At 49.6% G+C, this 22,221-nt stretch overlaps 1 protein-coding gene across 2 annotated transcripts in view; it reads left to right on the top strand.

Annotated features, from left to right (window-relative positions):
- Positions 1-8,237: 8,237 nt before the first annotated feature.
- The window catches only part of mocs1 (molybdenum cofactor synthesis 1), a 43,770-nt gene continuing 29,786 nt past the window's right edge, over positions 8,238-22,221 (top strand). Inside the window, exon 1 of one of the 2 annotated variants that reach the window (XM_055636343.1) lies at positions 8,238-8,430. In XM_055636343.1, coding sequence (XP_055492318.1) covers positions 8,293-8,430 — 138 coding nt within the window. In that variant the 5' untranslated portion in view covers positions 8,238-8,292. The remainder of the gene's footprint in view (positions 8,431-22,221) is intronic. The other variant, XM_055636344.1, reaches the window with a different exon arrangement.

Here is a 22,221-nt window from a genome sequence, read left to right as displayed (position 1 = left end):
CCCAAGTGGATTATGAGGTGTTGTTCCTCCAATTTGCGCTGGGCCTCACTCTGGCAATGGAGGTGGCCCAGGACAGAAAGGTCAGTGTGGGAATGGGAAGGGGAGTTAAAATGGTCGGCAACCGGGACATCCAGCAGGGCTGGGCAGAGCGAGCACGAGTGTTCGGTGAAACGATCGCCGAGTCTACGCTTGGTCTCACCGATGTACATGGGGCCACATCAGCAACACTGGATACACTAGATGAGGTTATAGTGTGGAGAGGATGTTTCCACTAGTGGGAGAGTCCCGGACCAGAGGGCACAGCCTCAGAATCAAATAATGATTCCTTAAAATCGGGACAAGGAGGGATTTCTTTAGTCAGAGGGTGGTGAATCTGTGGAATTCATTGCCACAGAAGGCTGTGGAGGTCAAGTCAGTGGGTATTTTGAAGGCGGAGATTGACAGATCAGTAAGGGCGTCAAAGGTTATGTGAATAGTCAGAGTAGACTCGATGGGCCATGTGGCCCAATTCTGCTCTTATAAACATGAACTAACCTACCCAGTTCAGTACAATAAAGAGTGAGCAATAATTTATTTTAGTTCAGTTCAGTTTAGTTTAGTTTAGTTTAGTTTAAGGTTTAGAGACACAGCGTGGAAACAGGCCCTTCGGCCCACTGGGTCCGTGCCGACCAGCGATCGCCCACTCGCACTAGTTCTATGTCATCCCACTTTCTCATCCACTCCCGACCACTAGGGGAGCAATTTTACAGAGGGTCAATTAACCTGCAAACCCGCACGTCGTTGTTTATGTGGGAGGGAAACCGGAGCACCCGGAGGAAACCCACACGGTCACAGGGAGAACGTGCAAACTCCACACACACACACACACAGACAGCACCCGTAGTCAGGATCGAACCCGGGTCTCCGGTGCTGTGAGGCAACGGCTCTACCCTTTCTACCAACTCTACCCGCTGCGCCACTGTGTGCCGCCCTTAGTTACGGATCAAATTACGCGGTTCAGTTGGGAGAAAAAATCCCCCAAAATACTGTTTTTGATCAGTGCTGATCTCACGGCCATTGGTCATGTAAAAAAAAAAACTAATTTGAAAAAATTTGCATCATGTAAGTTTAGTTTATTGATGATTACAATTCAAATGGTTCATATTGTTTTGTGATTTAAACATTGAATGGTGTGATGGAATTGAACACACATCAAAATCTTGCTCAAATCAAGCGTTATGGGGAGAAGGCAGGAAAATGGGATTAGGAGGCAGAGATACGTCATGATTGTGAATTTAAATGTAAATCTTATAATAAAATACACCACTAAACGGTGCCACTAAATGGTGGTGCAGCGGTAGAGTTGCCACCATACAGCAACAAAGCCCGGGTTCGATCCCGACAACCATATAACCATATAAGCATATAACAATTACAGCACGGAAACAGGCCATCTCGGCCCTTCTAGTCCGTGCCGAACACGTATTCTCCCCTAGTCCCATATACCTGCGCTCAGACCATAACCCTCCATTCCTTTCCCGTCCATATAACTATCCAATTTATTTTTAAATGATAAAATCGAACCTGCCTCCACCACCTTCACTGGAAGCTCATTCCACACAGCCACCACTCTCTGAGTAAAGAAATTCCCCCTAAACTTCAGTCCCTTAATTCTCAAGTCATGTCCCCTTGTTTGAATCTTCCCTACTCTCAGTGGGAAAAGCTTATCCACGTCAACTCTGTCTATCCCTCTCATCATTTAAAAAACCTCTATCAAGTCCCCCCTTAACGGGCGCTGTCTGTACGGAGTTTGTACGTTCTCCCCGTGACCTGCGTGGGTTTTCTCCGGGTGCTCCAGTTTCCTCCCACACTCCAAAGACGTACAGGTTTGTAAGTAAATAGGCCTCAGTAAATGTGTAAATTGTCCCTAGTGTGTAGGATAGTGCTTGTGTGCAGGGATCGCTGCTTGGTGTGTTTCCGAGCTGTATCTCTGAACTAAAACTAAAATGAATCGTATCACAATATAAATCACTTCAATGCAATTTCTCGTAGACAAAAAGGTGCCAGCATGTATATAACAATTCACATCATTCCCATTCCTTCTCTCCAGAGATGCTGCCTGTCCCGCTGAGTTACCCCAGCATTCTGTGCCTATCTTTGGTTTAAAGCAGCATCTGATGTTCCTTCCTACTCATCACTCTCTTGGGAACTGTTCATCAATCTAGTGTTTAACTTTTTAGACATCCAGTACTCTGTACAGGCACATATCATCACTAAATAAAAGCGCCATTTAAATGTAAATCACATCATATCTTAACCCACGCCGTTTTTTATTTCTTGCACTAAAGTTTTTTTTTCAGATTTTTCCTTTTTAAGGGCATGTTCCACATAGGCGGTTTTTTTCAGCGACTGACAGCGGCTGACAGCGACTGTCGCAGTCGTAGCAGGTCACCAATAAACCGGCGACTGGACTCCCGCTATGGCAATGTCTATGACAACCTACCAAATGGCGCCCCATTAGGACGTCCACCTACGACCACGCCTACAGTCAACCTACGTCCACCCGCGACAAGCTACGGTACCTGTCGCCGGTTGACGTGAGTTGACGTAGGTTGACATAGGTAGTCGCCAATGGAATTCACCAAAGTCAGCACCCGGCAACAACCACCGTCACCTGGCGACAACCTACGACAACACCTACATCAGGAGAAGACAAGCTACGTCAAGCCCACAGTCGCCGAAAAGTTTTGAACATTTCAAAATCCAGCGGCGACAAGAAAAACGTTACGACTCTTTAGGCGACTTGAGGAGACGACTCACGACCATACAGGCGTCACCCTGCGACCATGTGGCGACAGCCTAGTTGCCTGTAGTCGCCGAAAAAATCACCTCTGTGGGACAGGGGCTTTAATCTCTTCCAGAACGTATGTGTAATTTATGTGTAATTACTTCAATTGTTCAATGTTTCTTTATTACAGGTCCACCTCCGATTATCTGTTTAGTTTAGAGATACAGCGCAGAAGCAGGCCCTCCGGCCCACCGATCCCGCACCCATCAGCGATCCCCGCACATTAACACTATCCCCACACACATTTACATTCATACCCATCCAATTAATTGACAAACCTGGAGTGTGGGAGGAAACTGGAACACCCGGGGAAAGCCTATGCAGGTCACGAGGAGAACGTACAGACTCCGTACAGACAGCACCCATAGCCACGATCGAACCCGGGTCTCTGGAGCTGTGAGGCAGCGACTCTACCGCTGCGCCACCGTGCTCTTTAGCGGCAGAAATAGACAATAGACAATAGACAATAGGTGCAGGAGTAGGCCATTCGGCCCTTTGAGCCAGCACCGCCATTCACTGTGATCATGGCTGATCATCCACAATCAGTACCCCGTTCCTGCCTTCTCCCCATATCCCTTGATATGGATATCCCATATCCCCATAGCTCTATCTAACTCTCTCTTGAAAGCATCTCCTGACTCCGCTGTCTTTAAGAGCCCTATCTAGCTCTCTCGTGAAAGTATCCAGAGAACTGGCTTCCACCGCCCGCTGAGGCAGAGAATTCCACAGACTCACAACTCTCTGTGAGAAAAAGTGTTTCCTCATCTCCGTTCTCAATGGCTTGCCCCTTGTTCCTGGTTCTGGACTCCCCCAACATCGGGAACATGTTTCCTGCCTCTAGCGTGTCCAAACCCTTAATAATCTTATATGTTTCAAGATGTATAGAAACAGTCCACTATATGCAGGTTTCGCCGGGTTTGGACACCATTTCCAAAGTCCCAGCTACAGTTGGCCATCAAGGCCTGTTGCATCGGGATCTCCAAGCCGCGGGAGCTTTGACCGCCCCGACTGCGGTACTTCGACGGCCCCGACTGCGGGAGCTTCGATGGCCCCGACTGCCCAGACCACGGCAGAAATAAAGAGGAAGAAGATGGACTTTTTTGCCTTCCACCACATTGAGGAACGTGGGTGAGAAATATGAGGTGCTGCTCCTCCAATTTGCGCTGGGCCTCACTCTGACAATGGAGGAGGCCCAGGACAGAAAGGTCAGATTGGGAATGGGAGGGGGAGTTGAAGTGCTGAGCAACCGGGAGATCAGGTTGGTTAAGGCGGACTGAGCGGAGGTGTTCGGTGAAGCGATCGGCGAGTCTACGCTTGGTCTCGCCGATGTAGAGAAGTTGACACCTGAGTAAACTGAACTAAGGTTACATCTAAACATTGAACATAGAACATTGAACATAGAAGCATAGACACATTGAACAGTACAGCACAGATACAAGTCTCTCAACCCACAGTGTCTGTAGATGTTGGTGTGAGTACCGGAGGACATGTCAAACATCTGAAGCTTTCTAAGGCAGTAGAGGCGTTGGTCTGATTACTAGGCCATTGCATCACTGTGGCTTCACTGGGGCAAACTGCTGGTTATAGATCTTAGGCCCCCTTCAGTCGTGGCTGCCCATGGGTGCTCCAGGGTGCTATTCCCTATATGGAGGACGCCTGTGCGTGACTTTGTTTAACATGGGGAGACTGGCACACAGACAGCCACCCCACGGTCCTTGACAGATCTGGGTCAGGATCCAGTGGCATGGAGTCCAAGACGACCGGAGACCCTTTTCTGCTGCAGCCTTCATCCGCCTTCCCAGCCGTTGTGACGCTCCACTAAGGTCGGCCATCGTCCTCCGCCTGTTCCACCGTTGAGGTCTTGGTTGGATTGCTCTTTGTCAGAGACCTCCCCCTTGACCTTACCGCCATGGGTGACCCTACCAGACGGCATCGCTCCAGACGGCATCGCTCTCAGGATCTCAGGACCACACAAGCTTCTCCACCACGACAAGGTGACAGTCTACGGAGAAGTGGTTACGTATACATTCCCAAGAACGTGCCATCAACCATCTCTACTTCGCCGCCATCATTCTGAAGAAAGGGCCCCGACCCAAAACGTTGCACGTCCATTCCCTCCACAGATGCTGCCTGACCCACCGAGTTTCTCCAGCACTTGGCTAAAAAGCAAGGAATTTCAGACTTGGTTTACATAAAAGGACACAGAGTGCCGGAGTAACTGAGCAAGTCAGCAAGCATGGGTAGGTGATGTTTCAGGTCGGGACCTTTCTTGGAGAACGTCTCCTATCCATGTTCCCCAGAGATGGTGCCTGAGCCGCTGAGCTACTCCAGCACTCTGTGTCCTCTGGAAGATCATTCTATTCCTCAATAATGCAGCTGTTTGATGGTGAACTCTCTTGATTCATACAGCGTGGAAACATGCCCTTTGGCCCAATTTGACAGCACGTTTCCTATAACATGGTGCCCAGAAACGAACACAATACTCTAACGGCGGCTTCACCAATATCTTACATAACTGCAACATGACTTCTCAACTTCTATACTCATTACAGGACTTAATAGTACCTTTGTTCTTTTGAAACTTCCAACTCAATAAGAGTCAAGAGTGTTTTATTGTCACGTGTCCCAGATAGGACAATGAAATTCTTACTTGCTGCAGCACAACAGAATATGTAAACATAGTACACAGCAAACAATATAATAAACAAGAACAAAAAAGTTCAGCGTGTGTATATATTAAGGTTGCCAACTGTCCCGTATTAGCCGGGTCATACCGTATATTGGGCTAAATTGGTTTGTCCCGTACGGGACCGCCCTTGTCCCGTATTTGACCGCTACTACTCGGGTCGAGGGGACTATCGGGTCAGAGCGCCGCGTCCGGCCCCGCCTCACCCGTCCCGATGTAGTGCAGCCCGTGGAGTGCAGCAGCAGCAGCAGCAGCGCCTCGCCCGTGGCCCCGTCGGTCGGCAGCCCAGCCAGCTGTCCGACCTTCGGACCTTCGCTTACCGCCGACACCACCACCCCTCCTTCTCATGGCCGATCATCGGTTCATGAGTTGGATGGGGCGCCGGACTTTGCGCGCGACGTCACATGGTCCGGGCCAAAACTCCTCAGCTGGCCCGCCGGCTGGGCTTTGTGTGCAGTCCAGCACCCGGGACAACTCATCATTCACCCAGCCACGGCCCAGTCGGTCAACGGATTGCCGTCGGGAATTTGTCCCGTACTTTGATCTTTTGTCCTTTATTTGGGAATGAGAAAGTTGGCAACCCTAGTTTTATGAGTGCCACACGCACACTTAAAAAAACCCAATAATAGTACAATAATAATAATTATAGTCTATTGTAGTTTGAAGCTTATTTGAGGTTGTCGTGTTTAATAGCCTGATGGCTGTAGGGGAAAAGCTGTTCTTGAAACTGGGCGTTACAGTTTTCAGGCTCCTGTACATTTTTCCCGATGGCATGGGAGAAAAGAGTGTGTAACCAGGGTGGTGTGAGTCTCTGATGATGCCGGGTGTCCCTTCAATTGAAGTATTACAATTACTGCTGAGAGATTTGTACAGAGAATAGACAATAGACAATAGACAATAGGTGCAGGAGGAGGCCATTCGGCCCTTTGAGCCAGCACCGCCATTCACTATGATCATGGCTGATCATCCACAATCAGTACCCCGTTCCTGCCTTCTCCCCATATCCCTTGATATGGATAGCCCATATCCCCATAGCTCTATCTAACTCTCTCTTGAAAGCATCCCTGGTTCTGGACTCCCCCAACATCGGGAACATGTTTCCTGCCTCTAACGTGTCCAAGCCCTTAACAATCTTATATGTTTCAATAAGATACCCTCTCATCCTTCTAAACTCCAGAGTGTACAAGCCCAGCTGCTCTATTCTCTCCGCATATGACAGTCCCGCCATCCCGGGAATTAACCTTGTAAACCTACGCTGCACTCCCTCAATAGCTAGAATGTCCTTCCTCAAATTAGGGGACCAAAACTGGACACAAGACTCTAGGTGTGGTCCCATCAGAGCTCTTTACAACTGTAGAAGGACCTCTTTGTTTCCATACTCAACTCCTCTTGTTATGAAGGCCAACATGCCATTAGATTTCTTCACTGCCTGCTGTACCTGCATGCGGTCTCTGCATTACTGATGTGGTCGGCACTGGATCCTGTGGCCTGGTTCCCAGAGCAGACTGTCCAGCTTATCTGGCAAAATGCCTCATCACCAGAACTCACCAACAAGCATCAAGACCTGACTTGGCTGGTGGTGAGGGGAGCCCTCCCAGTCTGATCCTTCCTGCACCGTCGGAACCTCACTACCAGCACACGCTGCCCTCGGGAAGGCTGCTATGGAGAGGAGGCGGTTGCCCACCTCTTCGCAGAGTGTGGATTTGCAAAGAGAGTCTGGAGAAAATTGATAGGATTCCTGAAACGATTTATCCCGAACATCTCCGTCACAGAGGACTCTGTGATTCACGGATTGTTCACAGAGACACATTTGGAGATGGACATCGAGTGCTGCTGGAGGGTCAACAACTCGGTGAAAGATGCTCTTTGGTCTGCCCGAGCTTTGTTGACCTCCCAGCAGTGCGAGATGTCCGTCGGGGAATGTTGCCGACTGGCCCGCTGCAGACTGCAGGAGTACGTGCTGAGGGATGCACTGAAGCTCGGCGCAGCCAACGCCAAGGCTCGGTGGGCGAGGACTACAATGTATGGATTTTTTTTTGCACTGTTCAGGTTTTGTATATTTAAAAAAAAATTCTGGATAAGGATTAATTTTGGAAACAAAATTGAATTCAACGTGATCTTTCACATAAAGTTAGCCACATATATTTCTCACAGGTCTTGCGTGACAACATGGGGGGAGTTGCCAGCATTATCAGCTGTTATCAGTAGGGTGGGGAAATGCTGGCAAACAGAGGCAGTGGTTAGTTTAGTTCAGTTATTCCACTCATGTATCTTGTTGTGTTTTATGAATGTTGGCAGATCAATTTCCCTCCTGGGATAAATAAAGTTCCATATGATATTGTATCGTAGGTCCTCTGGTACTCTGGGCAAGAGTAGGCAAGTGCATCTGCCTAGTCCGAAGAAGGGTCAAGACCCGAAACGTCTCCCATTCCTTCCCCCCAGAGATGCCGCCTGTCCCGCTGAGTTACGCCAGCAATTTGTGGCCACCTTTGGTGTAAACCAGCATCTGCAGTTCCTTCTTCCACAAGCGCCTCTACCCAATCTATTCCCCTGCTGATTTTTGCTCCTGATTGCATGATGGGCTGAATGGTCTGATTCTGCTCCTACTTGGCTCCACTGTGACTGGCTTACGTCACAAGGGAGGGAGGGAGCTGAGGACTACAACCCCCAGGGGGCAGTGCGCGGCGGCGGGCAGACGGAGCATGCGCGGGGTCTGGAGAGCGAGAGGGGTGGCTTTGAGTGACAGGCGGCGGCCGGGCCAGCGTTCCATTTCGCGGCGATGTTCCGAGGCTGTAGAAGCAGCTTTGCAGCGGCCGCTGCCCCCGTGTTCAGGAGAGCATGCATTCACTGCACCCTCGCTGACACATGCAGCCCCCAGCCGGCACCCACCTCTGCACCTGGCCGGCTGCCTGCTGAGGTGAGTTTGCAAAAAAAGTTTCCTGCCTCCTTTGGTTGTTAACCGGAGAGATGCAAGGAGGAGGTGGGTGGGGGGTCTTTAATTTGCTTCGCAATAGAGAAAAGCAATTATAAATGCAAGGGGGACTTGCTTGGAGTCACCGAGGGTTTCCCCCAAGTCAAACGATGCAATGGGAACGAAAGTAGCTTTGGGGTGTTTACGAGTAAGGTAGGGCAGGGATTGATGTGGAAAATCTAGGAACTGCAGATGCTGGAGTCTTGAGCCAAGCACAAAGTTCTGGAGGAACCCTGTAGTGATTCAGACAATATCTGTGGGGGAGAACAAGGAACTGCAGATGCTGGAATCTTGAGCCAAATGCAAAGTGCTGGAGGAACTCGGTAGCGGGTCAGGTAGCATCTATGGAGAAACAAGAACATTGCAAGATGCTGGCATGTCTGTCCATTCCCTCCCGCAGATGCTGCCTGACCCGTTGAGTTCCTGCAGTACTTTGTGTTCTGCAGCAGAATTAACATGCTTGCTCATTTGTGAGATAGCACAAACTCAATGGGTGGAATGGCCTGCATTCATCACACTCGATGGAGACTCCAGATGCAGGAATCCAGAGCAAGATATTAAGTTTCCTGGAGTAATTCAGCGGGTCAGGCAGCATCTGTGGAGAACATGTATAGGTGACGATTCAGGTGAAGACCCTTCTTCACACCCACTTTTCACCCACTCTGGCACTTCGTTCCTCCTTGGATGCTGCCTGACCTGCTGAGTTCCTTTGTGTTTAGTTTAGTTTAGTTTAGAGATGCAGTGTGGAATCGGGCCTTTCGGCCCACCGAGTCCATGCCGACCAACAATCACCCCGTATACTAGTTTGATCCTGCACATTGGGGACAATTTACAGCAGCCAATTAACCTACAAACCTGCAAGTCTTTGGCATGTGGGAAGAACCGGAGCACCCGGAAAATTCCCATGCCGGTCACGGGGAGAACGTGCAAACTCCGTACAGACAGCACCCGTAGTCAGGATTGAACACGGGTCTCTGGCGCTGTGAGGCAGCGACTCTACCGCTGCGCCACTGTGCCGGCCTGTGTGCATCTTTGTAAACCAGCATCTGACCCAAAACGTCCATCCACAGACGTTGCCTGAGGTCCTCCAGCGACCTAACTCGGTGTTTAGCAGGGATGGAACACATGTTCCTAATCTCAAGCCGACATTGTCACTTAGCCAGCTCCAGATATGCTCTTTAAAAAATATTTACATATTTTAATAAATTTGTTCCTGGCAATGGCAAATTCCAGTGCAGTGTGGGCGCAAGTGCCAGAGATGTTTGGAGATGCAAGGCGTCCAAGTGAAAACAGATGGACCTTTGGTGAAGTGTTTGTCGGCACTGGGCCTGTACTCGCTGGAGTTTAGAAGAATGAGGGGGGACCTCATTGAAACGTACAGAATAGTGAAAGGCTTAGTCAGAGTGGATGTGGAGAGGATGTTTCCACTAGTGGGAGATTCTTGAACCAGAGGTCATGGCCTGAGAATTAAAGGACATTCCTTTAGGAAGGAGATGAGGAGGAATTTCTTTAGTCAGAGGGTGGTGAATCTGTGGAATTCACTGTGGAGGCCAAGTCAGTGGATATTTTTATGGCATAGATCGATGGGGAAAAGGCAGGAGAATGGGGTTATGAGGGAACGATAGATCAGCCACGATTGAATGACGGAGTAGACTTAATGGGCTGAATGGCCCAATTCTGCCCCTATCACATGAACATTTAGAGTATTGTGTTTGGTTTTGGTCACCCTGTTATAGGAAATATATTGTTAAACTGGAACGGGTACAGAGAAGATTTACGAGGATGTTGCCAGGATTTGAGGGTCTGAGCTATTAGAAGGGGTTTGGCAGGCGAGAGGACTTTATTCCTTGGAGCGCAGAAGGTTGAGATTTGACCTTATAAGGGTATATAAAATCACGAGGGGAATAGATCGGGTTAATGCACTGAGTCTTTTATCCACAGCAGTGGTATCAAGAACCAGGGGACATGGGTATAAGGTGAGAGGTGAAATATTTGGAGTCTGAGAGTGATACAGTGTGGAAACAGGCCCTTCAGCCCAACTTGCCCGCACACGCCAATATATCCCATCTGCCCTAGTCCTACCTGTCTGCATTTGGCCCATATCCCTCTAAACCTGTTCTATTCATGTTCCTGTTTAAATGTTTCTTAAATGTTGTGATGGTCCCAGCCTCACTACCTCCGGCAGCTCGTTCCATGCACCCACCACCCACAATGTTAAGAAGATACCCCTCGGATTACTATTAAATCTCCCCCCCCCTCTCTCACCTTAAACCTATGTCCTCTGGTTCTCAAATTTAATAGGAACCTGAAGGACAACTTTTTCACACAAAGGGTGGTGGGTGTATGGAACGAGCTGCCAGAGGAGGTAGTTGAGGCTGGGACTATAACAGCATTTAAAAGACATTTGGACAGGTACATGGATAGACGGGTATAGCGGGATATGGGCCAAACCTGGGCAACTGGGACTAGTATAGACAGGGCATGTTGGTCGTCATGGACAAAGTTGGGCCGAAGGGCCTGCTTCTGTGCTGTGTGACTCTACGTCTCCTATATGTGTTGGGATGTTGCGTTGTCTACTTTGACTGAGTGTGCGTGCAGTAATCTTGTAGCAGATTCCAGTAGTTTGACAGTCTGGGAGATTATCCTCACAAGCAGAGACACCGTGGTCCCCGTCAGGAATGTCGGGTGGCCATTTTGAGCTCTGCCTTCACAGGCAGCTATTGTGGAGAAATAACCAGATTATACATGCTTGTGATCGAGGAGGGTCATGGGGCCCTGCCCGGGGACGAGATTCCTGTCACGCTACAAAATGTGCAGGAAGGAACTGCAGGTGCTGGTTTAAACCGAAGATAGACAAAAAAAATGCCGGAGTCACTCAGCGGGACAAGCAGCATCTCTGGAGAGAAGGAATCGGTGACGTTTCGGGTCGAGACCCCTCTTCAGAATCATGGCTACAAAATGGATTGAGTAGATTGAAAGTATCACTGGGTCAGGGGTGTTCTGCATAGGGGTCAGGACTCGTGTCTGTGAGTGGATGGCGGGTCACATCTATCGCCATAGTGTGATACTTGGTGGGTTTTTTTGCATTAGTTTTCACTTTGTGTTTTTCAATTAGTTTTCTGTAGTTCCAAGGTCAGCTCACGTGGCCTGGGACTAGCTGTATTTCCCAGGTCGACTAGCTTGCCCCAGGTCTGGCTGTAGTGCCCCAGGTCGGCTTGCCTGCCCCAGGTCTGGCTGTAGTTCCCAGGTCCAGCCCGTGGGCCATAGAATGCCGATCCCTGCGTGTACAGTGAGCCAACTCCTTGACGATGGTGCCCACCGCTTGCATTAGGGTCCCGAAGCATATGATCCAGGCCTCATGAATGCACACGTCGATGCCTTCTCGAATATTGACACCTCTGCAATGGGACCACTCTCTCACAGAGCAAGCATTCCTGTATCAAATCATGACGTGGAATAGATAAGGTGGAATGCACACTTTCACCCAGAATACGGGGGAAATCTATAACGAGAGGTTGAGCAGGCAGGGACTTGGAGCGCAGGAAGACGAGGGGTGATCTTACTGAGATGTACAACATCACAAGATGAATAGATCAGGTCGATCCACAGCCTTTTACTCAGAACTGGGGGTATCAAGGACCGGAGGATGTAGGTTTAAGGTGAGGGGGACAAGATTTAATAGGAACCTGAGGGGCAACTTTTTTTCACTCAGATGGTGGTGGGTGTATGGAACGAGCTGCCAGAGGAGGTAGTTGAGGCAGGTACAGTAACAGGTAACACTTGAGCAGGTACATGGACAATAATTGTTTAGAGGGTTTAAGGGTCAGATGTGGGCAAATGGGACTAGCTTAGATGGGACTGCTTGGTCAGCATGGATGAGTTGGGCTGAAGGGCCTATTTTCACACTGTATGACTGACTTTTGAGTAAAGGGATTAAGTAGTGTGGGGATAAGGATTGTCAGACTGCGAGGGACTCGTATAACCTTGCTGTACAACTTGCCATAGTTGTTGCTAAACGTCACTCTGTGGGAATTGTAAGGCAAGTAATGTTGAAGGGTTGAAAGATACAGCATGGAAACAGGCCCTTCGGCCCACCAAGTCCACCCAGACCACTGATCACCCTTTCACACTAGTTCTGTGCTATCCCACTTTAGTATCCACACCCTACACACTAGGGGCAATTCACAGGCCAATGAACCGACAAACCTCGTGGGGGGGGAAACCAGAGCACCCGGCGAAAACCCACGTGGTCACAGGGAGAGCGTGCAAAATCTGCGCGTGCACACACACACACACACACACACACACACACACACACACACACACAGCAACCGCAACTGAGGTCAAGATCGAACCCGGGTCTCTGGCGCTGTTCTTCTTCTTGCGTTTGAGGCAGCGGAGGTTATGTAACGGCCTCCAGGTGCTGTAGCCAGTTCAATGTGCTGTTGTCCAGGGCCCAGAGGTCTACCCCTCCACCGGGGGGGGGGGGGGGGGGGGGGGGGGGGGGGGGGGGGGTGGGGGGGGGGGGGGGGGGGGGGGGGGGGGGGGGGAGGACAGCGCAGTCGGAAATGACGTGCCGCGATGTTTGCGGGTCTGCTCCGCACACGCAGTCTGCAGATGAACGCAGGCCCCCAGCGATGCATGTTGGCGTTGAACCGGCCGACCCCTGTACGGAGCCAGTTCAGGGCGACCTGCTCTTTGCGGGGCAGGTCAGAGCCGGGCGGGGGCGGGGCCGTGGCGTTCGGTGAAGCAGTGAACTGCGGAGGTGGCGAAGTCTGTCCCCAGCTGGTTCTCCACGCTCCTGCGGCGCTGTGAGGTAGCGTCTCCACCAGCTGCGCCCGCGTGCGCTGCTCTATTAAAATCACGTGCTGGAAAAATTAGACAACCCTCGGTGAGAACTGGGAAAAGATAAAAGTTTTAAATATCGGGAGAAAGTGGAAAGAGGGAGATGGGGGGGGGGGGGGGAAGTTGAATGACATGAGTTAGAGAGAGTAGCTGTGTTCAATGAGTAACTCGGGGTCAGTCCGGCAATCTCTTTTACTACCTCCCCCAGTTCACTTCCAGGAATTATTGTTCGGATGTAGTTACAGTCAATGATTCAGGTACAGAGGTCGTTGAAAGTGGTATCACAGGCGGCTCAAAAAAAATGTCAGCACCTTGGAACTAATCAGTCAGGTTACTGAGTATGGAAGTTAGAAGGTCATGCTGCTCTTATATAAGACGTTGGTGAGGCCGCATTTATAGTATTGTGTAGGAAGGAACTGCAGATGCTGGTTTAAACCGAAGATAGACATGGTGTTTACAGAGTATTTGTGTCCAGTTCTGGGCACCAACTTACAGGAAAGATGTTGTCAAGCCCCAAAAGGTGCAGAGAAGATTTACGAGGATGTGTAAGAAAGAACTGCAGATGCTGGTGAAAAATCGAAAGTAGACACAAAATGCTGGAGTAACTCAGCGGGTGAGGCAGCGGGTCTGGAGAGAAGGGATGGGCGACGTGTCGGGTCGAGACCCTTCTTCAGACTTGCAAGGATGTTGCCAGTACAAGCGGGTCTGAGCTATAGGGAGACGATAGACAATCGGTGCAGGAGTTGGCCATTCGGCCCTACGAGCCAGCACCGCCATTACTAATAATATAATAATGTTTTGTTTATAGGGACAGTGCATATTAATGAACATTTGCATGTAAATATGCGAGATTGTAGCCAATCAGTAGCTAATTTCCGTCTCTAGTCCCAGGCAAAGGTAGGTGACACAAAAAAGTGGAGAAACTCAGCGGGTGCAGCAGCATCTATGGAGCGAAGGAAATAGGCAACGTTTCGGGCCGAAACCCTTCTTCAGACCAGTCTGAAGAAGGGTTTCGGCCCGAAACGTTGCCTATTTCCTTCGCTCCACAGATGCTGCTGCACCCGCTGAGTTTCTCCAGCTTTTTTGTGTAACCTTCGATTCTCCAGCATCTGCAGTTCCCTCTTAAACAAAGGTAGGTGAAGTGTCTTGCCCAAGGACACAACGACAGTACACACTCCAAGCAGGATTCGAACCGGCCACCTTCAGGTTGCCAGCCGAACACTTAGCCCATTGTGCCATCTGTCGTCCATTCAATGTGATTATGGCTGATCATCCCCAATCAATACCCCGTTCCTGCCTTCTCCCCATATCCCCTCACTCCACTGTCTTGAGATTGAGTAGGCTGGGACTCTACTCCTTGGAGTGCAGGAGGATGGAGGGTGATCTTATAGAGGTATATAAAATCATGAGAGGAATAACGTCCCTGGTCCAGATAGGAGAATCTAGAACCAGAGGAGATAGGGACAAGGTGAAGGGGGAAAAGATTTAATAGGAACACGAGGGGTAACTTTTTCACCCCAAGGGTGGTGGGTGTATGGAACGAGCTGCTGGAGGAGGTAGTTGAGGCAGGGACTATCGCAACGTTTAAGAAACATTTGGACGGGTACATGGATAGGACAGGTTTAGAATGATATGGGCCAAATGCAGGCAAGTGGGACTAGTGTAGATGGGGCATGTTGGTCGGAGGGGGTAAGGTGGGCCGAAGGGCCTGTCTCCACGCTGAATGTCTCTCTGTGACCACGGCTCGGATTCACCCGAGCTCCACCCCGTCTCCCAGGCATTCCCTTTGTTCCCCTCCACTCCTGTAATTCTATCGGAACCATTAGACTTCCTCTTGTAAAAGATTAGTGAAACACAGAACAGCACAACACAGAAACAAAATGGCCGTGTCGAACATGATTCCAAGTTACAGTAGTCTCCTCTGCCTGCATGCGAACCATATCCCTCTACTCCTTGTGTATCCATGTGCCTTTCCAAAGCCTCTTAAATGCCACTATCTTACCCCAGGATGGAGAAATTAAAAGACTACAAGGGCATAGCTTTCACCCCTTTCCTACACATCCATGTGCCTATCTAAAAGAACTGCAGAGGCTGGGAAAATTGAAGGTAGATACAAAATACTGTAGAAACTCACCTCAACTAAGCAGAGAAGGAATTGGCAACGTTTTGGTTCGAGACCCTTCTTCAGACGGATCCTGACCCAAAGAAGAAGGGTCTCGACCCGAAACGTCGCCAATTCCTTCCCTCCACAGATGCTGACTCACCCGCTGAGTTTCTCCAGCATTTTGTGTCTACCTATCTGAAAACCTCTTCAATGTCACTATCATATCTGCCTCCACCATCACCCCTGGCAGCACGTTCCAGGCAACCACTGTGTGAAATAACTGGCCCCGCACATCATATTAAAAATTTGAAGGTAGACAAAAATGCTGGAGAAACTCAGCGGGTGCGGCAGCATCTATGGAGCGAAGGAAATAGGCAACGTTTCGGCCCGAAACGTTGCCTATTTCCTTCGCTCCATAAATGCTGCTGCACCTGCTGAGTTTCTCCAGCATTTTTGTCTACCTTCGATTTTCAAGCATCTGCAGTTCCTTCTTGAACATTTAAAAATTGCCCCTCTCACCTTAAAGCTATGGCCTCGGGTCTTTGATATTTCCACCTGGGACAACTGTAACACTTTGTGTGCCGATTGTATTTTTATTAACTTCTATCAGGTCTCCCCTCAGTCTCGTTGCTCAAACACTAATCCCATTTTCCCACATTAGGGCTTTACCCATCAATGCCTTTGCCTTTTCAAGTACCTGTTTAAATGTCTCTTAAACATAGGGATGGACTCAGCCACCTTCTCGTGCAATACGCTCCAGATATCCAAACTCTATCTGTGCATAAAATCTTTCCCCACATATCTCCTAAAGGCTCTTTCCTGTCACTTTAAATCCAAGTCCGTTTGGTGGTGACATGCAGAGACCTACAGCGTGGAAACAGGCTCTTTGTCCCGCGCCGACCAACGTGCCCCATCTACACTGGTCCTACCTGCCCGCATTTGGCCCATATCCTTCTAAACCTGTCCTATCCATGTACCTGTCCTAATGCCTTTTAAACATTGTGGTAGTCCCAGCCTCAACTACCTCCTCTGGCAGCTCGTTTCATACACACCCACCACCCTTTGTGTGGAAAAAGTGACCCCACAAGTTCCTATCAAATCTTTCTCTCCTCACCATGGGAAAATAATTTTGACTAACTCCGTTTAGTTCAGAGATAGAGCCTGGAAACAGGCCCTTCGGCGCACTGAGTCTGCGCCAACCAAGCCATCATCCCATACACGGCACTCTAGGGGCAGTTTGCAATTTTTACTGAAGCCAAGTAATGCACAAACCTGCACGACTTTGGAGTGTGGGTGGGAAACAGAACACCCAGAGAAAACCCAAGGAGAATGTGCAAACTCCGTACAGACAGCACCCGTGGTCGGGATCGAACCCGGGCCTCTGGCGCTGTGAGGCAGCAACTCTACTGCTGCGCCACCGTGCCGACTGGATGGGCTGAATGGCCAAATTCAGCTCCCATGTCGTACATGGCGGTTGATATTACCAGTGTCCCTGGGATTTTTGTGATCCGTCTGATTTTGCAACAGGGTTTGGAAGGAAGCCAACAGTTTCTAGGGCGTGGGCAGCCAAGGGTTTATCACGAGGTTGGAGAGGACATGTCTCTCCAAATTGTGTGTTTGCCGTCAAGGCAAGTTCCAGAGGAACAATGTCAGCATCAGCCCCGGGCACTTTGGGCCTTAATTCTGAGGCTGTGACCTCTAGTCCTAGACTCTCCCACTAGTGGAAACATCCTCTCTACATCCACTCTATCACTTTGGAAGGTGCCATGTGTTGGAAGGAACTGCAGATGCTGGTTTAGACCAAAGATAGACACAAAATGCTGGAGTAACTCAACGGCATCTCTGGAGAGAAGGAATGGGTGACGTTTCATAAGGTCATAAGTGACAGAAGTAGAATTAGGCCATTCGGTCCATCAAGTCTACTCTGCCATTCAATCATGGCTGATCTATCTCGCCCTCCTAACCCCATTCTCTTGCCTTCTCCACATAACCTCTGGCACCCGTACTAATCAACAATCTATCTATCTCTGCCTTAAATATATCCACTGACTTGGCCTCCACAGCCCAATGTGGCAAAGAATTCCATAGATTCACCACCCTCTTGACTAAAGAAATGTCTCCTCATCTCTTTCTAAAAGAAGGCCCTTTAATTCTGAGGCTGTGACCTCTAGTCCTAGACTCTCCCACTAGTGGAAACATCCTCTCTACATCCACTCTATCCAAGCCTTTCACTGTTCTGTATGATTCATTCTTCTAAACTCCAGCCCGTACAGACAAACGCTCATCATAGGCTGACCCACTCATTCCTGGGTTTTGGGGTCGAGACCCTTGAAAGATGCATGGCTGGTTTGGCTGTGGAATTGTTTATCTGTTCAACTGATGGGGAGCTAAAGGGATGATCGGGTCAATGTATGATGCACGTTTGATGCCTCCATGTTCTCCGCAGATGCTGCCCGACCCGCTGAGTTACTCCGGCACTTTGTTCCTTATTTCTCCCACAGGCATGTGGGGAGGGCACACTAATTAATTGTTTGCCCATGAGGCTTGTACCAAGTCCGAGATCTTGATCTTCAACACAGTTTCCCTTCGTCCAAAGACCATTGCAACATTTGGAGTATTGTGAGCAGTTTTGGGCATAATATCTGAGGAAGGATGTGCTTACTCTGGAGAGGGTCCAGAGGAGGTTTACATGATCCCAGGAATGAGTGGGTTAACATATGATGAGCGTTTGTCGGCACTGGGCCTGTACTCACTGGAGTTTAGAAGAATGAGGGGGGACCTCATTGAGACGTACAGAATAGTGAAAGGCCTGGATGTGGAGAGGATTTCACTAGTGGGTGAGTCTAGGACCAGAGGTCAAAGCCTCAGAATAAAAGGATGTACCTTTAGAAAGGAGATGAGGAGGAATTTCTTTAATCAGAGGGTAGTGATTCTGGAATTAATTGCCACACAAGGCTGCGGGGGCTTAGTCAATGGATAATTTTAAAGCAGAAATTGATAGATTCTGTTTAGCACGGGTTATGGGGAGAAAGCAGGAGAATGGGGTTGAGTGGGAAAGATTGATCAGCCATGATTGAATGGCGGAGTAGATTTGATGGGCCGAATGGCCTAATTTTGCTCCTATGACTTATGAACCTTTGAGAGTTGCAAAAAATTTATGAGGGGCAGTGATAGGATCCTTTATCGGGGGCAGGGGAGTGTAGAATTGGAGCACGCAAGTTTAAGGTGAGAGGGGAAAGAAGTTTAGCAGAGTTCTGAGGGGTACATTTTTCAATAGTCAAGAGTTTAATTGTCATATGTACCTACAACAGAACAGCGCGGCGTCTTAACGGGCCCCATAAACACAAAGATAAGATATGATAATCAATAATATAGTAAATGAATAAATTAATAACCATAGGACTAGGCAACCACAATAGCACAAAAATCAAAGTCCATGGTGCAACCAAAGACGCGGTCCATTGAAGATCATAGCATGGGCTGAAATCCTGGGGGGGGGGGGTGGTCGGGGGGGGGCGATTTCCCCCCCCCCCCCCCCCCCTTGTTTTGAGAGATGGGGGTCAATTTCCCCCATGTTTTTGACGTGCTGGTTTGTAGGTTAAGTGCTTCGGTAAATTGTCCCTAGTGTATCGGATGGTGCTAGTGTACGGGGTGATTGCTGGTCGGCATGGACACCGTGGGTCACAGGATCTGCAGTTCCCAGGTCTTTTACGGAAGCCTATTAACCTACAAACCTGCACGTCTTTTGGAGTGTGGGAGGAAACCGGAGCACCCTGGAGAAAACTTACACAGGTCACGGGGAGAACGTACAAACTCCGTACAGACAGCGCCCGTAGTCAGGATTGAACCCTGGCCTCTGGCGCTGTGAGGCAGCAACTCTACCGCTGCGCCACCGCGCCGGATAGGGTTTCTGGGGATGGAGTCATGGTGTTTGTGCGAGTTGGGAACGGATTGCCCACAGCGGTTAATTGACCCGGCTGATGTCTGTGAGCCAGGAGCTGCCGGGAACAGTTGTCATCCCCACTGGTTTCTGGAACCGGCGTGTTGTGAGAGTTCCTGGCCGGCATTTGCTGTACTTCCTGTTGACAAGCACAAAGTCCACGGCATTGCCAAAGCACGGGGTCAGCAGAGAGTGTGGGTCGCAAGCTATGGCTGCTATCATATGGTTCTAAGCACTCTCACTCTCTCACTCACTCTCTCACTCTCTCACTCTCTCACTCTCACACACACACACACTCTCACTCTCACTCACTCACACACACACACTCTCACTCACACACACACACACTCTCACTCTCACTCGCATTATTTCTAGCACTCACTCTCTCGCACTCCTCTCCAAGCCAGGCCTCCCTCACTGCTCCTGAGGGTAGGGTGTTGTTTGTGGGGAGAGAGGCAGCAGATACACAGGCAGCCCCATGCCCACATTGTTTAGAAGCATCTCACAGCCAGTAACCAATACATCAAGGGGCTTTAGTTTGGTATTTTAACACAACCTGACACCAGACTGTGATTGTGTGCGCGTGTTTCTGTGTGCGAGTGTCTGTGTGCGCATATTTCTGTGTGTGTGTGTGTTTCTGTGTGTGTGTGTGTGTGTCAGTGAGTGTGTCAGTGAGTGTGTCTGTGAGTGTGTCTGTGTGTGTCTATATGTGTGTGTGTCAGATTGTGTGTGTTTCTGTGTCGGATTGTGTGTGCATGTCTGTGTGGTTTGAATATGTGCGCATGTTTGTGTGTGCGTGCGTGTGTATGCGTGCGTGTGTCAGATTGTGTGTGTGAGCGTGTGTCAGTTTGTGCATGTTTTTGTGTGCGTGTCAGATTATATGTGTGTGGTGTGTGTGTGCGTGTGTCAGATTGTGTGTGTGCGCATGTTTGTGTGTGTGTGTGCGTGTCATGTGGGTACACAACAGTGGCGGTGTGTGTTTACTGAGTGTGCAAAGAGAGGGGTTGGAGCCATGGATTTGTGGCGTCCTTTTCCTTTCTTCACGCCCTCCTCTCTATCCCAGCTTCTTCCACAGCCTCCGCTCCAGCCATGCTGTCACACAGCACGGAAACAGGCCCTTCGGCCCAAATCCTCCATGCAGACCACGATGCCCCATCCAAGTCGGTCGCATTTGCCTCTGCCTGGCCCACACTCCTCTCAACCTTATCTTTCCTAATCTTTCCCAGAGAGAACTCTGAAGGCGGGGAGAAGGCAGGAGAATGGGATTGAGATAGATCAGCCATGGTTGAATGGTGGACCAGACTCAATGGGCTGAATGGCCTAATTCTACCATGTCTTCTGGTCTTTATGATCATTACGCCCACCTTGACTGGAGGAAAGTGTTATAGTTGTAGAGAAACAGACCGAGAGGGGCCCTTCAGCCCATTGAGTCCCTGCCAAATATCGAGGACCAATTTTTACACTGACCCTATCCTAACTCTCCCCAAATGGCCAACAAATGTGGCTCAGTGGCAAAGCTGGTAGAGCAGCTGCCTCACGATGCCAGGGGCCTGGGTTCGATCCTGACCCCGGGTGCTGTCTGTGTGGAGTTTGCATCTTCTCCCTGTGCCCATGTGGGTTTAAGTTTAGAATGTAGTTTAGAGATACAGCGCGGGAACAGGCCCTTCGGCCCACCGAGTCCGTGCCGACCAGCGACCCCCGCACACTAGCACTATCCTACACACACTAGGGACAATTTACAATTTTTACCGAAGCCAATTAACCCACAAACCTGCGCATCTTTGGAGTGTGGGAGGAAACCGGAGCAAACCCACGCAGGTCACGGGGAGAACGTACAAACTCCGTACGGACAGCACCTGAGGTCGGCATCGAACCCGGGTCTCCGATCGCTGGTCGGCGTGCAACTCTACTGCTGCGACCATGTGGTGTAGGGGAGGGGATTCCAGAGATTGGGAATACTCGTGTTTGGTGGAAAGGAAAGCTGGAAAAGGAAGTCTACATTCTGATGATCCGCCACTGTGCATTGAAAGGGCTTGAATTCTGCAAGGGCCGAATGGCCTGCTCCTTCTCTTTTCCCACTTACTAAAGGGCCTGTCCCACTTAGGCTATTTTTTAGGCGACTAGGCTATCGCCAGGGTGCCGCCTGTACGGTCGTGAGTCATCTCAGTCGCCCAAAGGGTTGTAGCGTCTTTCTGGTCGCTGCTGGATTTTGAAATGTTCAAACTTTTGGACGACAGGGGGCTTGTCGTAGCTTGTCATCTCTTGACGTCGGTTGTCTCCAGGATGACACAGGTTGGCGCCGGTGCTGACTTCGGTGAATTCCATTGTCACAGTCGCCTAAAAAAATCACCTAAGTGGGACAGGCCCATTAACCATATAAACCATATAACAATTACAGCACGGAAACAGGCCATCTCGACCCTTCTAGTCCGTGCCGAACACGTATTCTCCCCTAGTCCCATATACCTGCGCACAGACCATAACCCTCCATTCCTTTCTCATCCATATAACTATCCAATTTATTTTTAAATGATAAAAACGAACCTGCCTCCACCACCTTCACTGGAAGCTCATTCCACACAGCCACCACTCTCTGAGTAAAGAAGTTCCCCCTCATGTTACCCCTAAACTTCTGTCCCTTAATTCTCAAGTCATGTCCTCTTGTTTGCATCTTCCCTACTCTCAGTGGGAAAAGCTTATCCACGTCAACTCTGTCTATCCCTCTCATCATTTTAAAGACCTCTATCAAGTCCTCCCTTAACCTTCTGCGCTCCAAAGAATAAAGCTCCAACTTGTTCAACCTTTCTCTGTAACTTAGTTGTTGAAACCCAGGCAACATTCTAGTAAA

This window comes from Leucoraja erinacea, chromosome 5 (genome assembly GCF_028641065.1).
Source record: "Leucoraja erinacea ecotype New England chromosome 5, Leri_hhj_1, whole genome shotgun sequence".
Lineage (NCBI taxonomy): Eukaryota > Metazoa > Chordata > Chondrichthyes > Rajiformes > Rajidae > Leucoraja > Leucoraja erinaceus.
The sequence above is the reverse complement of the archived record's forward strand: the minus strand, read 5'-3'. Positions and strand labels throughout refer to the sequence as shown.